The sequence below is a fragment of the Nothobranchius furzeri genome, chromosome 12 (genome assembly GCF_043380555.1).
Source record: "Nothobranchius furzeri strain GRZ-AD chromosome 12, NfurGRZ-RIMD1, whole genome shotgun sequence".
Taxonomy (NCBI): Eukaryota; Metazoa; Chordata; class Actinopteri; order Cyprinodontiformes; family Nothobranchiidae; genus Nothobranchius; species Nothobranchius furzeri.
Genome location: NC_091752.1, coordinates 60732314 through 60750678, shown reverse-complemented (window position 1 = coordinate 60750678; position 18365 = coordinate 60732314). Strand labels below are relative to the sequence as shown.

The window sequence follows — 18365 nt, the reverse complement described above, 5'->3', positions numbered from 1 at the left end:
AGTGAGAATCTTCCATTGTAAATGGTCATGAAAATAAAGACAACTAATTGAATGAGGCAGGTGTGCCCAAACTTTTGGCCTGTACTGTGTGTGTGTATATATATATATATATATATATATATATATATATATATATATATATATATATATATATATATATATATATATATATTTATATATATATCAGAGGTCGGGAAAAGCTGAAGAAGCTAAAGCCATGAGGTTCTTTAGCCTCATGAGACTGTTTTAAGTTCTGGATGAACCCGTGACCCGCTGACACACGGACTGGAACAACAAATGCTCCTGCAGTAACATGAGTTGTGGTGACTGCTCCGGAGCGGATTCTCATGCATGATACCAAAATAGAAGCTAATATTTAAATTTGACCTTGAATGAAAAATGTTGTTATAAAACCTCTTAACTAAGCTTCGTCTTCCGGCTCTTGGTGAGTACAGACGCTTTTTTCTCCTCTCCCTGACTTCTTATCCCAAGGCTCTTTGTCCTGTCTGTGCACGGCGCTTTCTGCATTTTTTCTGGAAACTGGAAATTATTAAAAATGGATCTGGTCAGTTGGTCTCTCAACACGATTGACAACATTTTTTCAATGATGAGAACGGGAGAAGGAGCTCCCGGATGCCCCTCTGGGACAGAACCAGCTGGGTATATCATGGACTCCTGGAAACTGTGGAACCTGATATGCCTCTCTCAACTGTCTGTAGAGGATTCTGAAGATGTTTGGATATTCGTGGTTTAGGTGTCGGGATTCCTGCTGTTTGGCCTGAGCGGTTACCTGTCTTACCGGAAAATTAACGAGCTTTTGAGGAATATTGGCTCAATCCCAGAGCTCAGGGATGGAATGCATCGCGCTGTGAACGCACAAACTCATATAATTGTCGACATGAGTCGAAAGCTTGGAACTTTGACTGAGATTCAGGCTCTGGCACAAAAGGTGGATACCATCGAGGAACGAGTGGACGGATCAGCACGAATTGGGGTTATAAAATAACGCCATTTCTGGTTACCTATGGTAACTCTTCTCCCTATCCCAGGCTGGGTGGGACTGTGACCGGTGAAGGCTGTGGAACCGTTTCTAGGAGTCACTGTGCCCTCTAACCCATTATCTCCCTCCCCTGTCCAAACAGAGGTGATGAGCGCTGCTCCATGCGGCTGCACGCACCGAAGTGAGGAGAGTCCCAACCCTACCTCCCCACCTAGTGGACACTTATGTTGTGTAATGTCTGAAGTCTGTGTGCATATCTGTCTGAGGTGTTTTTTTGCATAGCAAAGCTACCCTCTCTGTGGAGGGTAACTCTGAAGTGCCTTTTTTTCCCTCCCCCTGACTCTATCCTCATATAAACCCTTTTGATCTATTACGGTAGCGTGACTCGGGTTGCGAATGATCACAATCACCAATTCTTGTCATATGTCTATGTATGTATGTCTGATCTCAGAATTGTGTACTGAAACTCTAATTTCCCTCTGGGATTAATAAAGTATCTTTGAATTTGAATTGAATTTGAATTTAATCACAGAGCACGCATCTCTGCCATCCGTCTGACAGCGCCAGAGTTGGTGTGCGCTTTGATTGAATCAGTGTGAGTGAGAGCGAAGGCCGCTCTGTCACTGCGTCTCGTTATTGGTGGTATTTCAACCAACGTTTACATCACTCACTCCCACATGTGCTCATGTGCACCCATGGACCGTGGTTCTGCTGGAACGCGTCTGTGACCTGTGACAGATGCACTCTGAACTCCAGCTCCTCAGTGTGCTGTTAACAGTGTACAGCAGAATGGTGTCCCAGTGTGCAAATGTCATAATATAATAATGCTTTAATGCTTTGATGCTCTGATGGGAATCTTTACCTGATTGATTTGTTACCTCCAAATGTTCTCTGTGTGTGACGTTTACAATGTCTGCACACCTGCATGAGACAGGGTGTTAATTACAACCTGTCAGAATGACTGACCACCTTCAGATTTCTCTGTCACCATTAAAAAATGATCAAATACGGAAAATATCTTACTAAAAAAGCACTTGCAGACCAGAGCGCTGAAGCTCAGAGCGTAGTTGTGGTTCAGCGCAGTGGGGGACCAGCCATCTGTGGGTTCTGGAGAATCCCAGAGTGGCCGGTGTGCTCTAGGACCAGTGTTGGCCATTCGCCTCCCCCCAACCATCGGAGATCCCAATCATAGGATCGAGCAGGCTGCAGCAACGTCCAGCTCACCCTCCCACTCACTGCTTAAAGTGAGCCTGTACGGCCACTTCCAATTTAGAGTTTTTCCGCTCATTTACTAGTCAAAATTTTTGATGAAATATCTGCCCGTCCTCAAACACCAGCCATCCACTCCCCCGCAGCACCGCCCCTCCTGATACACCACAATCGCACTCCACGAGGGGCCGCACATGAGCAGAAAGAACGCCATGAGGCGTGCTGCGCATGTAGCTCTGTTGGCCCAAGCAGAGGAGAGACAAAACAGAGACATGTTATCCGAGATCGTGCACGTTCCTGCAGTGGAGCAGCAGAATCTGACCAGCCAGTGGTTAAATGCGCCGACAGGCATGTGGATAGATGACATCCAAACGAAAATATAGATCAGGAGCAAAGAAGAACTCAAAACAAGAGTGTGTTTCACTTGAGAGTGGTTTTGTTTAAAACAAACATTGTAAGCCAACATCTCAGTTGCTGCTATTCATGAGAAAGAATAGAGGGATAACTCTGTCACCCTGATGCAATCATTTTCAACTTGTGCAAAGGAAATGTTAACAATTGCTACTTGAAACTGTAACGAAATTTGTAAAATTCACATTTCACACTTTGGATAAGTAAAACTATTTTTATAATTGTTGTAACAATAATTATTATTATTATTGGAAATTACCAAAATGAGCACAGAGTTTGAAATTGTGCCTCTCAGTATTAATAAAATAAACACATCTGTATAATGTGGAGTAAAACATGACAGGATATGACATCATCATACCATCAAAACATTAAAATCTGTTACACTAATAATGCAGAGGTAAACTAAAGGTAAGAATTGCTTTTAGGTGTATTTATTCGTTTTTATTAGACTGATTAATCAAGGTGGGACACCTGAATGTTTCTCCTTACACCAGCACCACATATGGGCTGTAGCAATACCGGAAAAATAAGAATAATTACACAACAAGATGTGCGTGGCCTTCAACACCCTCCCGAAGCTGAGCACTGCCACCCTACACGCCCCCACAAACACAAACGGAGTGGCACTCGTGTGAATACCACCGGCAGGGCAGCCTGACATGGGCTACGGTTTGATAAATGGTGAGAAGAACTTTCATATAGCGCCTCTCAAGATAAAAATCACAAGATGCTTCACAAAAAAAAATTAAAGTATAAAATATTTCAAATCTGTTTAAGAGGAGAAAAGAAAAAAATGTAAGGAAAGGGAAAGAGGAAATGAATAGGAAAGAGGGAAATCAGTGGATCCCGGGAATGGCGGAAAAACAGCAGAATAAGGAGAGGGTGGTGATGAAGGTCCCACCAAAGCCTGAATAGGTGAGTTTAAAGGAGACCACTGAGTCCACTGATCTCAGGCTTAGGGGGAGAGAGGTCCAGAGTCTGGGGGCCACAGCAGCAGATGATCTGTCACCTTTGACCTTTAGCCTGGTGCTGCACAACCAGTAGGCTTTGACCACTGGACCTCAGGGACCTGCTGGGGGTGTAGGGACTGAGAAGATCACCAATGTATGATGGTGCTTGTCCATGTAAGGCCCTATAGACCAGAACCAGGATCTTGAAATGAACCCTGAAGTTGACTGGCAGCCAGTGAAGCTGGAGGAGAAGCGGGGTGATGTGGGTGTGTTTGGAGGACTTGGTCAGAATCCGAGCACAGGGTGAGAGCTGGGTCAAAGGTCACACCAAGATTCCTGACGGAGGGTTTGGTGTGGGAAGCAAGCTGACCAAGAGAGTCTCTGACTTTGGGAACCAGCTTGTCTGGAGCACAGATGAGGATCTCAGTCTTATCTTCATTCAGCTGAAGAAAGCTCCCAGCCATCCAGGTTTTAATAGAGTCTAAGCAGGTGTGTAACAGCTGCAGCTCAGACATCTCATTGGGGTCTACAGGAGATCTGCATAAAGATGGTAGGAGACTCCTTTAAAGAGCAAGTCACCCCCAAATCAACATTTTTTGCTGATAAACTGTATAAATGTGTGTCTAATTGTGCTGCAGACACGTGTCGTCAATAATTTGGTACCTCAGTGCATCTTAGTTAAAATTTAAATATTCTGCCTAAAACTCAGTGTTGCGCCGTCGTCAGGTAAAAACTCTGCACTGCATTTGAATTTAAATCTGCCACCGCTATTGGCTAAGAGGTATGCTATGATGTAAACTGGTACATTATGATGTCACAATGCCTGTGTGTGTGTGTTTGTTAGTGGCTCCGCCCTCTCGGTCTGCTAGGCAACAGCATTTGTTGCATTTTTCAAACATGAAAAGGGAGTGAGGTAAGTTGCTTGTAGGGGGTGACTTGCTCTTTAAAAGAGATCAGGATGTGCACGTGAACACTATCCAGGTTTACCCATCAGAATGCTGAGTGTAGTAACTAAATGTACTTGAGATTATAAAAAGATCAGTAAAATCAAGTCATCTGACTCGCCATTGACCTAAGCAGCAGCAGATTGTGAAATTGTGTGTGGTACCTCTCCCATAAAGGTGCTGTCCTCCTCTGAAGACCTGGGTTTGTCCCATACAGTCAGCTCCAACATGTGGTTACGGAAATCCTTTCGATGAACATGAGGGTAGACAAATGTCTGATTCCATTTGGGCTCACACGTCTTCCTCACTGTTTTTGTCCTTCGTTTGCTTTTGTCACTGCAGAGACAGATTCACAGCATGCATCTCCAAAGTACTCATGGACCATCAGCTGAAGATACCAGTGAGCTTTCAGAGCCTTAATGATGTTAAAGATGGCCCTCTTTGGACATAATTTACTGGCTTCATATTTTCATGCAAATAAAGATATTTAACAAGACCCGTGTCATGGAAATGTGTGAGATAAGTTTCTCCTACACCAGACTGTGAGAGAGTGGTCAGTTGTACCTGCGATCTGGGAGGAAGTACATTTTGATGTAGGGGCTTCTGGGACGCCCATCAGGCCGAAGAGGTAGCTCCAAAGCCTGCAGCACGTTGACAATTAACTGGTGGCCCACTTTGTCATACCAAAGTTTCACCTGGATAAGAAGCACAGACATGATTGACGCTTTCATTTCAGACAAAAATACTTGACTAAATGACAGTACTGTAACTCACTAAGAGTCGGCCCGGCATCGGCTGTGGAGCAACTTCGAGCATACCAGGACTGGAGGGAGACAGGATATTTAAAGATGGTCTCTCCATCTTCTGGGACTCAAAAGAACTGGAGCCTGCTATCAAAAGGTTAGAAATAAGGGTGAAGAACGTCAGCTCGGATACTGATTAGACAAGAGAAATGTAAAAACTCATTCAGTCAAATCCTAAATATTTTTCATGTTTGGTAGCTCTTTATAATAATGTGAGGAATGAACACAGAAGAGTTGGAAGATAAACCTCTCGAGATGACAAATGACCAAGAATGTAATCTACTGGGAGTGTGCCAGGGTCGTTGTGAAGAAAGTCACATTGTTTTTGAATCTCTGGTCAAATGCACTAAAACGTACAAAACACGTGTCGTCTCTGACGTGATTCACAGACACATACAAAAACGACGGATACAACTCCAACTCACATATAACACGGATTTAACAAAGTCCATGTTTATCTCAGGTGTTCTAATAATGCCGTTGACTGCTTTACAGTATGAATGAATCAACATAACTATTAAAACACATTCGCTGTTTAATGTAATTGTTCTTAACCTGTGAAGTGAGGAAATCGTCTTATGAGCCAGAATAAGACGTTTCCATTAAAAGGGAGTTGATTAAAGTCTTGTCTCTAGGAGGGATGTCTTGTGAGGAGACCTTGGAGTTGACAAGGATACAGAAAGGCCAGGAGATTGTCGCCTCCTCCTGGTGTCAGGCCAACACAACCTGTGCCTCGGGCAGAAAGTTAGCCTTTGGCACACCGATGAACCAGGCTGTGGACAAATACCCTTTCATCTCATGGCCTTGGCCACGTTACAACGGCTCTTCATGGAGGAGCCTGTCATGGTCAGAGGTGAGTGCCTCCAGCTAACCATGTGTGAGTGCTTAATAATTACAGGTGGGCTGTGCCGTGGAGTGGGCAGCTGCTGCTGATTTGGCCATCAACCAGTCTGGTATTTAGGAAGGAGTGAGACAACAGCTCAACGCCAGATGATTACTCATTTTGAGTATAGCTCAGCTTGAGAAATCTCACGTCAACTTGTGGAGTCTTAGAATCCTCTTGTGAATTCTCCAGTTCCCTGTTTGAGCCCCTAATCCTCCTGTCTCCAGGTACTGTCGCCACATCCATCTGCAGCCATAACTACAGATTTCATCTCTAGGCCACGTCTCCTCCAGCCTGCCAGACTTCCAGCTCTCCCCCGTTCACCTGCTCTCACCTTAAACTCTTCTGGAGCCTGGCTACTACCTCTGACCTGACCCGCTCCCTCCGAACCGGTCACCTCTGCCGTAACCATAAACCCTCCTCCTCTTTTGCTGTCTTCCACACTAAAATCCATCCACTGACATCTCTAAGTTACAGAACCTCACTCAGGACCGAGGCCAACTATCTCTGACTGACCGTTTACAGTGCTCCTAAGTTCTGTCACAAACTACATTTTATTTAGCCTTTACCTTGTCTGTGATTGATTCTGGATGTCTTGGGTCAGGAAACTACCCAAAAGTATGACAGAATCATGCAGCCATGCACCTGACCAGCAGAATCTGTTTCCCCCCACTGTTCCAGACTCTTTAGTTCAATATAAGAAAACTCTCCACACGGTCCTAGAACAATCAGCTAACTAACCAGCGCCTTCACCAACTAGAAATATTAGTTTGCTAAATGTGTGGTAGACCCCCTGTTTCACCCGGATTTAAAGTGCCTGCAGCACCAGCTTCCCAACTTTTCCGGGCTGCCGACTCACCGCCTCCAGAAACATTCAACGGTGAGTCGGATGAAAGTTTAGGTTTTTATTGCAATTTAACCTCTCCTTTGAACGTTCACCTGCTTCGTTTCCACTTTATGCTGCAGAGATCTCATATGCTGTCGGACACTTAACTCATTAACTGCATTTGACGACAAAACTTGTCATTTTAAATCCAACAGTTCACTTTTTTTACTGTGTGGGCATCGGAACGAGCCCCCGCGCTGAGAGAACAAGCATCCAAGCTATAAAGCCGATCTTCATCCGCATACGTCACACGTCACGTGGTCAGGAAGCAGAAAATCCTGTTAGGAGATCGTTTTGCTAAGTGCTAACTAAGCATCTGCTGAAGCAGTTTGTAAGAGGCTGTTGGGACAATACCCTGATCAACAGGTTGCAGTTGGAGCAAAACATGACAGCCCCGCCAGCGTTCTCCGAGCTCCTGCTGTTAGTATGGACAGAAGAGGATAAACAAAGAGTGAAGTACAGCTTAATGCAGAACATGTTGTTTCTGGCTCCTCCAGGTCAAAGGTCAATGTCCAATTTCAGGGTGCTGAAAGCTGTGATTGTGCATGTACCTCGGGCCTGGAGATCAAAGAGCTGAAGAGACAGGTGCAACGTGTTCAGCAGCAGCTGTCTGTCCTCCTCTCTACCCAGAAGACACCAGCAGGGCCAAGAACTGCATCCTGTCAGCCGAGTGTTCATTCTTCCCAACCTGTTGCAAAACCGCGGCCCTGGTATTGTTTCAGGTGTGATGAGGACGGACATTTATCTTCTTCCTGTACCAGTGAGCCCAACCCCAGCCTGGCTGAGAAGAAGAAAAAACAACTTCGGCGGAAACAACAGACATGGACCAGCTCCAGGGGGTCATCAAACTAGCAAAAACCTTGACCAGTGCCAACTTGGTGCCAATTTTGGCACTACGAGCAAATGACACCCCTGTGAACTGTCTTTACGATACCAGCTCCCAAGTTACTACCATACCCGACTCCATATACAGAGAGTATTTGACAGATCACAACATTGGACCCTTGAATGATCTGTTGGTAGTGGAGGGAGCGAATGGACAGTTGGTGCCTTACTTGAGGTACATTGAACTGAGGGTGACATTTCCACCAGATTTCTTAGGGTCTACTATTACTATTCCAGACATGGAAACAAGTCACCTGTAGCCCATTTCTTGCACACGCCTGTACACGGTTGCTCTGGATGTTTCTACTCCAGACTCAGTCCACTGCTTCCGCAGGTCGCCCAAGGTCTGGAATCGGTCCTTCTCCACAATCTTTCTCAGGGTCCGGTCACCTCTTCTCATTGTGCAGCGTTTTCTGCCACACTTGTTCCTTCTCACAGACTTCCCACTGAGGTGCCTTGACACAGCACTCTGGGAACAGCCTATTCATTCAGAAATTTCTTTCTGTGTCTTACCCTCTTGCTTGAGGGTGTCAATGATGGCCTTCTGTACAGTAGTCAGGTCGGCAGTCTTACCCATGATTGTGGTTTTGAGTAGTAATGAACCAGGCTGGGAGTTTTCAAAAGCCTCAGGAATCTTTTTTTTTTTCACTAGTGGAAGATGGCGGTGCCAGCAGTGGGCACGGCGACACATCTCTCAGCCTTCAGATTCTTGCTGCTTTTATATGTTCTGAATGTGTTTATGGCATCTTTCATAGTGTTTCTGGCCTTCTCGTTTATGATCGCCAGACACTTTTTGAAATCAAGGAATCCTATGAGCTTTTTTGGAATGATTTTTTATTGGGAGGATGCTCATCAAACCTCCCTCCTCCACCTGTCATCTCAGCTGCTCCCGCCTCTCCTCATTCGGTCACAGGCTCTCTCTAGCAGAGGCCTCGGAAAAGAGGATGGCGCTCAGGTGTGCTTGTCAGAATTAGAGCTTATCAGCGGTTAGTCCGGAAAATTAAGCCGTCGATGGATCCAGCCGATCTTCCTAGGAGACCAGGAATCACCGTTGTATCAGATGACGGGAGCTTTTCGGCCGAGGAAGCCGCATCACGGGAGACGCGGCGTGATATTTTCGAATCTCCGCTCCTTTCCCAGATTCCAAGCAGATGCAAAGGGTTCTACAATTAAGATGTGTCTGCTCGATTCCAGATCCCTGATAAATAAAACTTTTATTCTAAATGACTTTTTAAAACGCATCAGCTGGGAATCATGTTCTTGTGTGAAATGTGGATCCAGGGAGAGTCTGTGCCATTTTATGAACTTATTCCTCCAAATTGCTCTTCTTTAAATACCCCTCGGACTTCGGGGAGTGGTGGAGGGTTGGCTACAGTGTACATGAACTGTTTTCGTTGTCACAAACTACCTCAACCTAGTACCTTCTGTACTTTTGAACTCCAAATCTTTGAGCTTTGGCTTATCTACCGCCCTCCCAAAATGAACATTAACTTTAATAGAGAGTTCTCTGACTTTGTAGCTGGAGTCGCTCTCGAGTATGATATGTTTTTAATTGTTGGCGATTTTAATATTAATTTATGTTGTGAGGCCAAACCCTTGGTTAAGGAGTTTTTAAAGATCATTGACTCATTTAACCTAGTTCAGTGGGTTACTGGTCCAACTCATGAAAAAGGTCATACGCTGGATTTAGTTTTGTCACATGGTTTAGGTGTAAACATTACAAACATTGTCGATCAGGGTATTTCTGACCATTTTCCAGTCCATTTTACATTGGAATTACACGGCTCAGTGGAGAGAACTGCAATGCAAGGACAGAGAAGATTTTTTAATGACAAGACTGTCTCTGATTTTTCTGCTGAATTCTCGGATGTTGATTTTATGGACTCAACTTCTGTCAATGACTTAGCTGATTTTTTTAAATTCTACTTGCTTAAACATCCTTGATACTGTGGCTCCCCTGAAATCTGTGCAGTATAATAAAAAAAATTCTGGAACCATGGCTGAATGAAACCACACGTGCCTGTAGACGGGAGTGCAGGCGTGCTGAAAGGAAGTGGAAGAAGGACAAGCTACATGTGTCTCTACTTGCACTGCGTGACTGTCTGACTGTTTATCAGAACTGTGTGAAACAGGCAAAATCTGAGATCATGTGCAACCTTGTTTCCACCAATAGTCACAGACCGCAGGTTTTGTTTAGTGCTTTTAACAGTATTGTGAACCCCAGCATTGGAAGTAGTTGTATACCTTCTCAAAAATTATGTGACCCCTTTTTGTCTTTTTTTATCGGAAAGATTTTAGAGATTAGATGTTTCATTTTAACATCCTCTATCTTTGATCCAAGTTCTTATCCAGATTGTTTAACATCTTAGTGTCAGTTTCAACCTGTCTCCTTAGGAGTTATCAGTTTTTTGTCCATTATTTAAAACATTCAGTCTGTCCACTTGATGTTATTCCACCTCGTATGTTTAAGCAGGCCTTGGACAGTGCTGCTTCAGCTGTGCACAGACTAACTGTTCTCTTCTCTCAGGGTGTGTTCCGCTGTGTTTTAAACAGGCTATAGTGAATCACCTTTTAAAGAAGCCAAGCCTTGACGCAACTTGCCTATCTGATTACAGACCTATTTCTGGAGAAAGTTGTTTGTGCACAGCTACAGGATTATTTGTCCATACATCACATTTCAGACAAATTTCTGTCGGGGTTTAAAGCACGGCATAGCACTGAAAGTGCACTTCCACGAGTGCTGAATGACTTATTAATGATCACTGATTCTGGCAACCCAGCTGCTTTAATGCTGCTAGACTAATCTGCTGCTTTTGACACCATTGATCATGATATTCTGTTGTCTCAATTAAAGTCTTGTGTTGGTATAAGGGGCACAGTGCTTGATTGGTTTCAGTCTTATCTACAGGACAGGTCATTTTCTGTGAACTTGGGAACTTTTACATCACCACCAGCACCTGTGACTTGTGGTGTTCCACAAGGTTCCATTTTAGGGACAACACTTTTCTCACTGCATATTTTGCCGTTGTCCTCTTTCTTAGCCAGACACAACATTACTTTTCATTGCTTTGCTGATGACCTTCAGATATATCTCCCACTCATCCCAGATTCAGCTGTTTCCTTAATGGCCTGCTTAGCTGATTGAAGCAATGGATGTTAATTAATTTTATGAAATTGGATGACCTGAAGACAGAGATTTTAGTTTTTGGCAGTAGAGACCTTTTAAAGGGTGCAGTGAGCCCACTTGATTCCCTTTCGTATTTTGTAAAGCCTTATGTGAAAAACCTGGGTTTTTTGATGGTTAGTTTAAATTGGACAGACAGATAAGTGCAGTGGTCCATCCTGGTTTTTATCACTTGAGGCAACTTGCAAAGGTTAAGTGCTATTTGCCGGAAACTGTCTTTGAACATGTTATTCATCTCTTTGTCTCCTGTCTACTAGATTACTGCAATTCCCTGTACTATGGATTAGGGCAGGGATTCCCAAAGTGTGGAGTGCGCGAGCTGCCGCTAGGAGGTGCGCGAGGTGAAAAGTGTAATGGCTGCGGAGCTCAGAGAAGTCTGTCATATGTCACCATTAGCGTAGAAAATCATTTGTGGGTGGGCCTAAGAAAAAGTAAGTGGGCACAATAAATGTAATTGAAAACAAGTACATTTTTGCGCGCGCGTGTCCTCCACATGTGCCCTAGCTTCATAATAACAATGCGCCGAGCTTCAGCACTCTGGCCTGCGCACGCCGATATGTTCCGTCACGCGCGCGCGCGTGTCCTCCGCATGTGCCCTAGCTTCATAATAACAATGCGCTGAGCTTCAGCACTCTGGCCTGCGCACGCCGATATGTTCCGTATTTGATCATTTTTAACGGTGTTGGAGAAATATGAAGGTGAGTCATTCTGGTAGATTGTAATTAACACCTGTCTCAGGCAGGTGTTCTGATGTTGTAAACCTCACACACAGAACATTGTGGATGTAACAAAATAACAAGAAATGATTCCCATTCAGGCTATTAACAGCGCGCTGAAGATCTGAAGTTCACAGTGCGTCTGTCAGAGGTCAGATGCGTTCCGGCTGAACCACGGCTCACGGGTGCACAAGTGAGCACATCTGGGCTGGGCAGAAGTCATTTTACAACACTGGTTTAAATAGCGCGAGATGCGGTGACTTGAGCGGCTGTGCCGCGCGCGCGTGCACACACACAGATTCAATAAGCGCACACGATGCTTTAACTCCGGCCCGCTGTCAGACTGAAGGCAGAAATGAACGCTGCCTCCACCGTGATAAAAACTTTTAAGAGGTTATTTTTCATTCAAGGTCAAATTAAGATATTAGCTTCTGGGATGAGTCGGGTCCGCTCCAGCCAGTGACTCCTCATGAACCTGACCACAAGTCCACTGCAGCATTTGTTATTCCAGTCCGCATGACAGCGGATCGCAGATTCAGCCACACCATAAAACCGCAATAAGTCGGTCTGAGGTAAAAGTGAACATCATGGCTATATCTTGTCCCCTATAGACATTTGATTACGCACAAGTAGGTGATCAGCTCAGGTTTACGCAGAGCAGAAGGAAGGAGAGCGCTCTGGCCGCACAGGTTAAACTTTCCTACTTTAAGAAAACCGTTAAATTGCATTGTTTATGTGCTACCTGGGCACTCTAAATATTTATTCAAAATGAAATCAAAGGAAATTGTAATGGTATCGAATGCTTATTACTATTTAAAAAATGAAAGTGATGGGGATTTTTTTAACCCTTTCGGTTTAGCTTGACATCTAATATATATATATATATATATAGCCATGCCCCGATGTGGGGGCTGGGGGGGGGGGGGGGGGGGTGCGTCGACATGGTCGGGACATAGAAGGGGGTGCGCGGCTAAATAAGTTTGGGAACCACTGGATTAGGGCATTCCTCCTTAAACCGCTTGCAACTGGTTCAAAATGCAGCAGCCCGCCTTTTAACAGGTACAAGGAAGCAAGATCACATCTCTCCAGTGCTTGCTTCCCTTCACTGGCTGCCAGTGCATTACAGGATTCAGTTTAAATTGTTGCTTTTTGTTTATAAATCACTTTATGGTCTGGCCCCTCCTTGTATAGATGATTTATTGTCACCCTACACTCCTGCTAGGAATTTGCGGTCGGGCTCACAGTTTTTATTGTCAGTTCCAAAGGCTCGCCAAAAGACGAGAGGAGATGGGGCTTTTTCTGTGGCCGGTCCTACACCCTGGAACAGGCTTCCACTGTAGATCAGGACCTCACAAAATCTGGATGTCTTTAAGCCCTTGCTTAAAACTCATTTATGCAACCTGGCTTTTATGTAGGATGATTTTATTTTGTCATTGTCATTCTTTCTCATTTTTATTGATTTTATAATTGTGTGATGTAATGCTGTTTTTATCCTAACTTGCTAATTTTTATGGTTTTATGGTTTTTAGTTATACTTTCTTGAGATTTTATCTTCTGTGTTGTACAGCACTTTGGGTTGCGGAAGCAATACGTGTGCTTTAGAAATAAATGTGACCCTGACCTTGACCTTTTGCAGATGTTTAGAGTTAATTAGTTGATTCAGATGATTAGGTTAATAGCTCGTTTAGAGAACCTTTTCATGATATGCTAATTTTTTTAGATGGGAATTTTGGGTTTTCATGAGCTGTATGCCAAAATCATCAATATTAGAGACAATAAAATGCTTGAACTATTTCAGTTGTGTGTAATGAATCTAAAATATATGAAAGTCTAATGTTTATCAGTACATTACAGAAAATAATGAACTTTATCACAATATGCAAATTTTTTAGAAGGACCTGTAAATTCTTCTCGAGCCCTCAAAGACTCTTGGTGTGATCAAAAGTCCCTGATGAACCTATTGAACATCCCCACCATTCCTCTCACTGCTCCGCTGCCTGTGGCCTTCCTCAACAGCATTCCCCGCTCATCCATAATCTACAAAATGGTTCTAATTCATCTCCAAGTGTCGACAATCACCACGAGCAGTTGTTTTTCTATGTGTTTCCATCTCCTCAGTCTCCTGTTGTCCTGGGGCACTCCTTGCTTGTTTTACATGAGTCACACATCAGCTGGCAGTAAAGCTGTGTAGATGCGTGGAGCCCACATTGCCTCTAGCATTGCCTCCTGTCCATCCCCCTACAACCCATAACCCTGAACTTGAAACCATCCCTGCCACCTGACCTCACGAGGGTGCCTACGGACTACCATGACCTCCACCAGGTATGTAATAAAGACAAGGCTTCCTCTCTTCCACCACACAGACCCTACAATTGTACTATCAACTTTCTCCATGCTATAACATTGTCTACAACTAGAATTTGTATAATTTGTATATTTGTCTAAACCTGAGAAAGACAGCATGGGGAGTTACATCTCAGAATCACTTGTCTCTGTACAATCCGACCCTCCACATCGCCCCATTGGGGCAGAATTTTTCTTTGTTCCTAAAGATGATGGCTCACTTCACTCCTGTATTGATTACAAAGGTCTAAATCAGATAACTGTTAAAAATAAATATTCTCTATCCCTGCTATCTTCAACCTTTGAACTGGTGCAAGAGTCTACTATCTTCACTAAACTGGATCTTAGAAATGCACACCACCTGGTAGGAATAAGGGAAGGATATGGATGGAAGCGTGCATGCAAAACACCTCTGGGCCATTTCGAATAATTGGTAATGTCTTTCAGGCTTACAGCAGTTTTTCAGTCCTTGGTAAACACGGTACTGGGGGACAGGGCTGGACTGGGACAAAAATTCAGCCCGGGCATTTTGATTGGAGACCGGCCCATCACCTGGTTTTTTTGGAAAAGACATTAAGCCTTACCCTGTTTCTGACACACACCAACGTACACTTTCTTATAGGTAATATTTATGTATCAATCTAATAAACGTAAACCTACACCATCCTTCCTATCCTGGTATTCTAAAAAAGTAGGGTTGGGGGTAAATGATTATTTTTAAAATGATTATTCTGACGATTCTTTTATCGAATAGTTGACTATTCTAATGACTATTTAGATGATTAATCTAGCGATTATTTTTCTATTGCACAATTAATAAAAACCAAAAAATCTTAAATAAATTCCTCCAAAAATTAATAAGTTGTTACTGTAAGAGAATAAACACTACAGGCCTTCCATTTTGTATAACACTGCATTTATTGTGTTGCGGTTGTTTATGTTCTGGTGACGTGTAGAACTTGGGAGTGCAGGCTGCTGCCTGAGAGGTGGTTGGAGACGGAGTGTCTCCATGCTGCTTTGATTTGGTCACTTATGTGCATGAGGCGAGTGGTGTTACGACCCTTCCTGGGGAGTCAAGTGTAAAGGGTTAAATTTACCTAAATATTGCCTTATTTATTATCTCTTGATGTTATTAGTCCTTATTTCTGTGGTTAATTGACAATAGTTCCCTGAAATGTTTCTCCTATTTTAACTGTAAATCCTTCTAGCTGTTATATTTATAACAAGAAACAGATATTCGGACGGAATATTTTCATGTTTATTCGAATATGATTGTGGAACACACCCAGCATCATAATAAATGAAGTAATATTTATGCCAATTTAAGCCTTTATGGGTGACCAGGACACTGTGATCATTTTTTGGCAAGGGAAATTATCATTTGTTGCCATTTTTGAGGTGTTTATGAATGTGGAAGACACCCAGCATCCTGTGATGGCACTAATAACATCAAGAGATAATAAATAAGGTAATATTTTGGTAAATTTAACCCTTTACAGGTGACCAGGACTCTGTGATCAATTTTTGGCAAGGGAAATTATCTTTTTTTTTGTTGTTGCCATTTTTGAGGTGTTTTTGATGACACAGTAGGCAGTATGAGTACAGTAACATCAACAGATAATACACAAAACCCTTATTTGGTCAATTTTAGCCTCCATGAAAATCTGAGCGATTCAATCACTTTTTGGCAAGTAAAATGCCATTTTAGTTGTCTACAATTAAATCATCAATAAAGAATTTAAAGATATTTTGAGGCGTTTCTTATAGGTAAACGGGAGGGTGTAGTTTATTTGGCAAGTGACCAATCTTAATTGTATGTGCTGAAGAGCTTTTATCTTGTTACTTTTAAATAGAGCAACGTAATGTATAGATAGCAACTTACACAGTGTCATTAAAGCCAAAGCTTGATCAGTTTAAATACTTTTTTTCAAGTGAAAATGTGCCCCAAACTAGTTAACTGTGGCTCCATGTCAAGTGGACTAAAGAAAGGAAGGGGAAAAAATTAAATCGCTGGAGAATTGTTTATTTACATTTATACAACGTTTACATTCAATACAGGGTGCCATTTTACATTATTTATTTTTTTAGTATCAAGGCTGTAACATAAAGAAAGCCAGTTCTTACCACAAACCATCTTTCAATAGCAAATATTGCAAAAAGGATTAATATATCCTCATTGTGAACGTTTAAGACAAATAGCAACACTTAAAACAACTTCCGAACTGGGAAAACTAATGTGGCAAGGTGGATAAACGACGGCCCGGGTTGTATTCGATCCCCAGACCTCTGGGGTGAGAGTCATACGCTCTAACCAGTCAGCCAAATGGACATCCCCTTGGCCAAGTAGCCAGGGTGCAAGATCAATCAAGACATTGTGACAGGATGCTCACACTGCCACATCTTCCTCCCTCTTTCCACAAGCACGTCCTCGTGCTCCCGCGCAGGGTGCCACAAACACTGCCACACTAATATCCGCGATAAACATCTGTTTAAGTACCGGAAGAGGTTATCTTTGCTTTCTGAATGTCCATATTGCTGCTGAGTTTTAGGGCGAAATCCTGGGGAATTTTGTCTAGAAATGCAATTACCTAACCGTGCGCGATCCCGCGGTGGCTAATCATTTTTTGGCAGCGAAACGATTAATGGCACAACACCGGCTCGGGTTTCTCCTCCTCCTCCCTCTTTTCTTCTCTAACCTGTCGCTGGGCTGAGGCTCCATCACTTCCTAAATTGATTTTACTTGAACCTTCACTACCAAACAACTGTGAGATTTTAACACATGTGCCAGCATCAGCCTGAAGGGCCAGTTTCTTTTTTAGTCGAATTTTCTCCGCTCCTGCTTTCCGTTTTTTGTTCTCCATTTTGTAAAGCTCGTCTGTCTGTTTACTGAGATTCACAAACAACTGGCGGGTGCATCAGACCTCTGGCTATTGGTCCAGCCCAGAGTGTATTATTACCAATTGGCCAATCCACCAACTTTTACGAGGCGTCGCGTGGGGCGGCGCGGGCAAGTTGTCCGCAACAACTAGAGACTAGGGAAAAAAAAAAAAAAAAAACAGACACCGGCCCATAAAAGATGAAAGGGTCGGCCCAGCGGGCAGTTGCCCGCTATGCCCTATGGTCAGTCCAGCAGTGCTGGGGGATTACATAAATAAGTTTGTGACTGTTTATCTTGATGATAGTCTCATTTTCTCAAAGAAGACCTCTAAGCACCATCAGCACGTGTGAGCAGTCCTGCAAAGGCTCCTGGAACCACCTTTATGTGAAAGCGGAGAAGTGTGAATTTCACGTTGCCACTGTGAAGTACCTGGGTTTTATTCTGGAGAGCGGGCGGCTTAAGGTGTATCCAGAAAAGGTACAAGCTGTTCTCGAGTAGCTGACTCCCACAACCAGGAACTCTGGTCTTGGTCTTGTTTTTCTTCCTGACTCTTGAGTCTTAGCTTACAGTGAAGAGAAGTGAAAGCCGACAGAGATCTCTGTTGGTAGGATTTCACTCTGCATCTGCCACAGATCATTACGACTGGTACCAGTCAGTAAATCAGGCTTGTTTCTGATGAGAGTTTGACTCCACCAAGGCTGCCCTTTGTCACCAATTCTGTTCATAACTTTTATGGACAGGCAAGGTGTTGAGGGAATCTCTCTTGGTGGCCTAAGGATCAGATATCTCCTTTTTGCAGATGATGTGGCCCAGTTGGCTTCATCAGAGCGTGATCGCCGGCTGTCACAGGAGCGCTTCGCAGCCGAGTGTGAAGCAGCTGGGATGAGAATCAGCTCCTCTAAATCATTGCATTGTTGCATTAATGTTTTACCAAGATCTTGCATTGATGATGGTTAGGGTTAATGTGAATATTAAGCATGATGTCTCATGCTCCCTGAACCACTCTTTCACTATCTGAGCCTGATGAATCCTGACATTGTCATCTTGGAATATGGCTGTGCCATCAGGGAAGATGAAATAACCTGATCATTCAGGATATTCAGGTAGTCAGCTGACCTCATTCTTGGAGCACATCCTGTTGCTGAACCTCGACTTGACCAACTGCAGCAAGCCTAGATCATAGCACTGCCCACACAGGTGTGTACAGTAGCCACAAGGCATGATGGGTGCATCCCTTCATCTGCCTCTCTTCTTACCCTGATGCACCATC

General features: G+C 43.6%; 1 protein-coding gene across 9 annotated transcripts in view; it reads right to left on the bottom strand.

Annotated features, from left to right (window-relative positions):
• Positions 1 to 18365, bottom strand: part of rims1a (regulating synaptic membrane exocytosis 1a) — a 241813-nt gene that overhangs the window by 79134 nt on the left and 144314 nt on the right. For 6 of the 9 annotated variants that reach the window (XM_070542783.1, XM_070542781.1, XM_070542784.1 and 3 more), the window contains 3 exons: positions 5292 to 5407; positions 5082 to 5212; positions 4682 to 4853 (listed from right to left, as the gene is read on the bottom strand). In XM_070542783.1, coding sequence (XP_070398884.1) covers positions 4682 to 4853; positions 5082 to 5212; positions 5292 to 5407 — 419 coding nt within the window. Of the gene's footprint in view, positions 1 to 4681; positions 4854 to 5081; positions 5213 to 5291; positions 5408 to 18365 lie in introns of those variants that run through there. The other 3 variants (XM_070542782.1, XM_070542790.1, XM_070542789.1) reach the window with 2 other exon arrangements.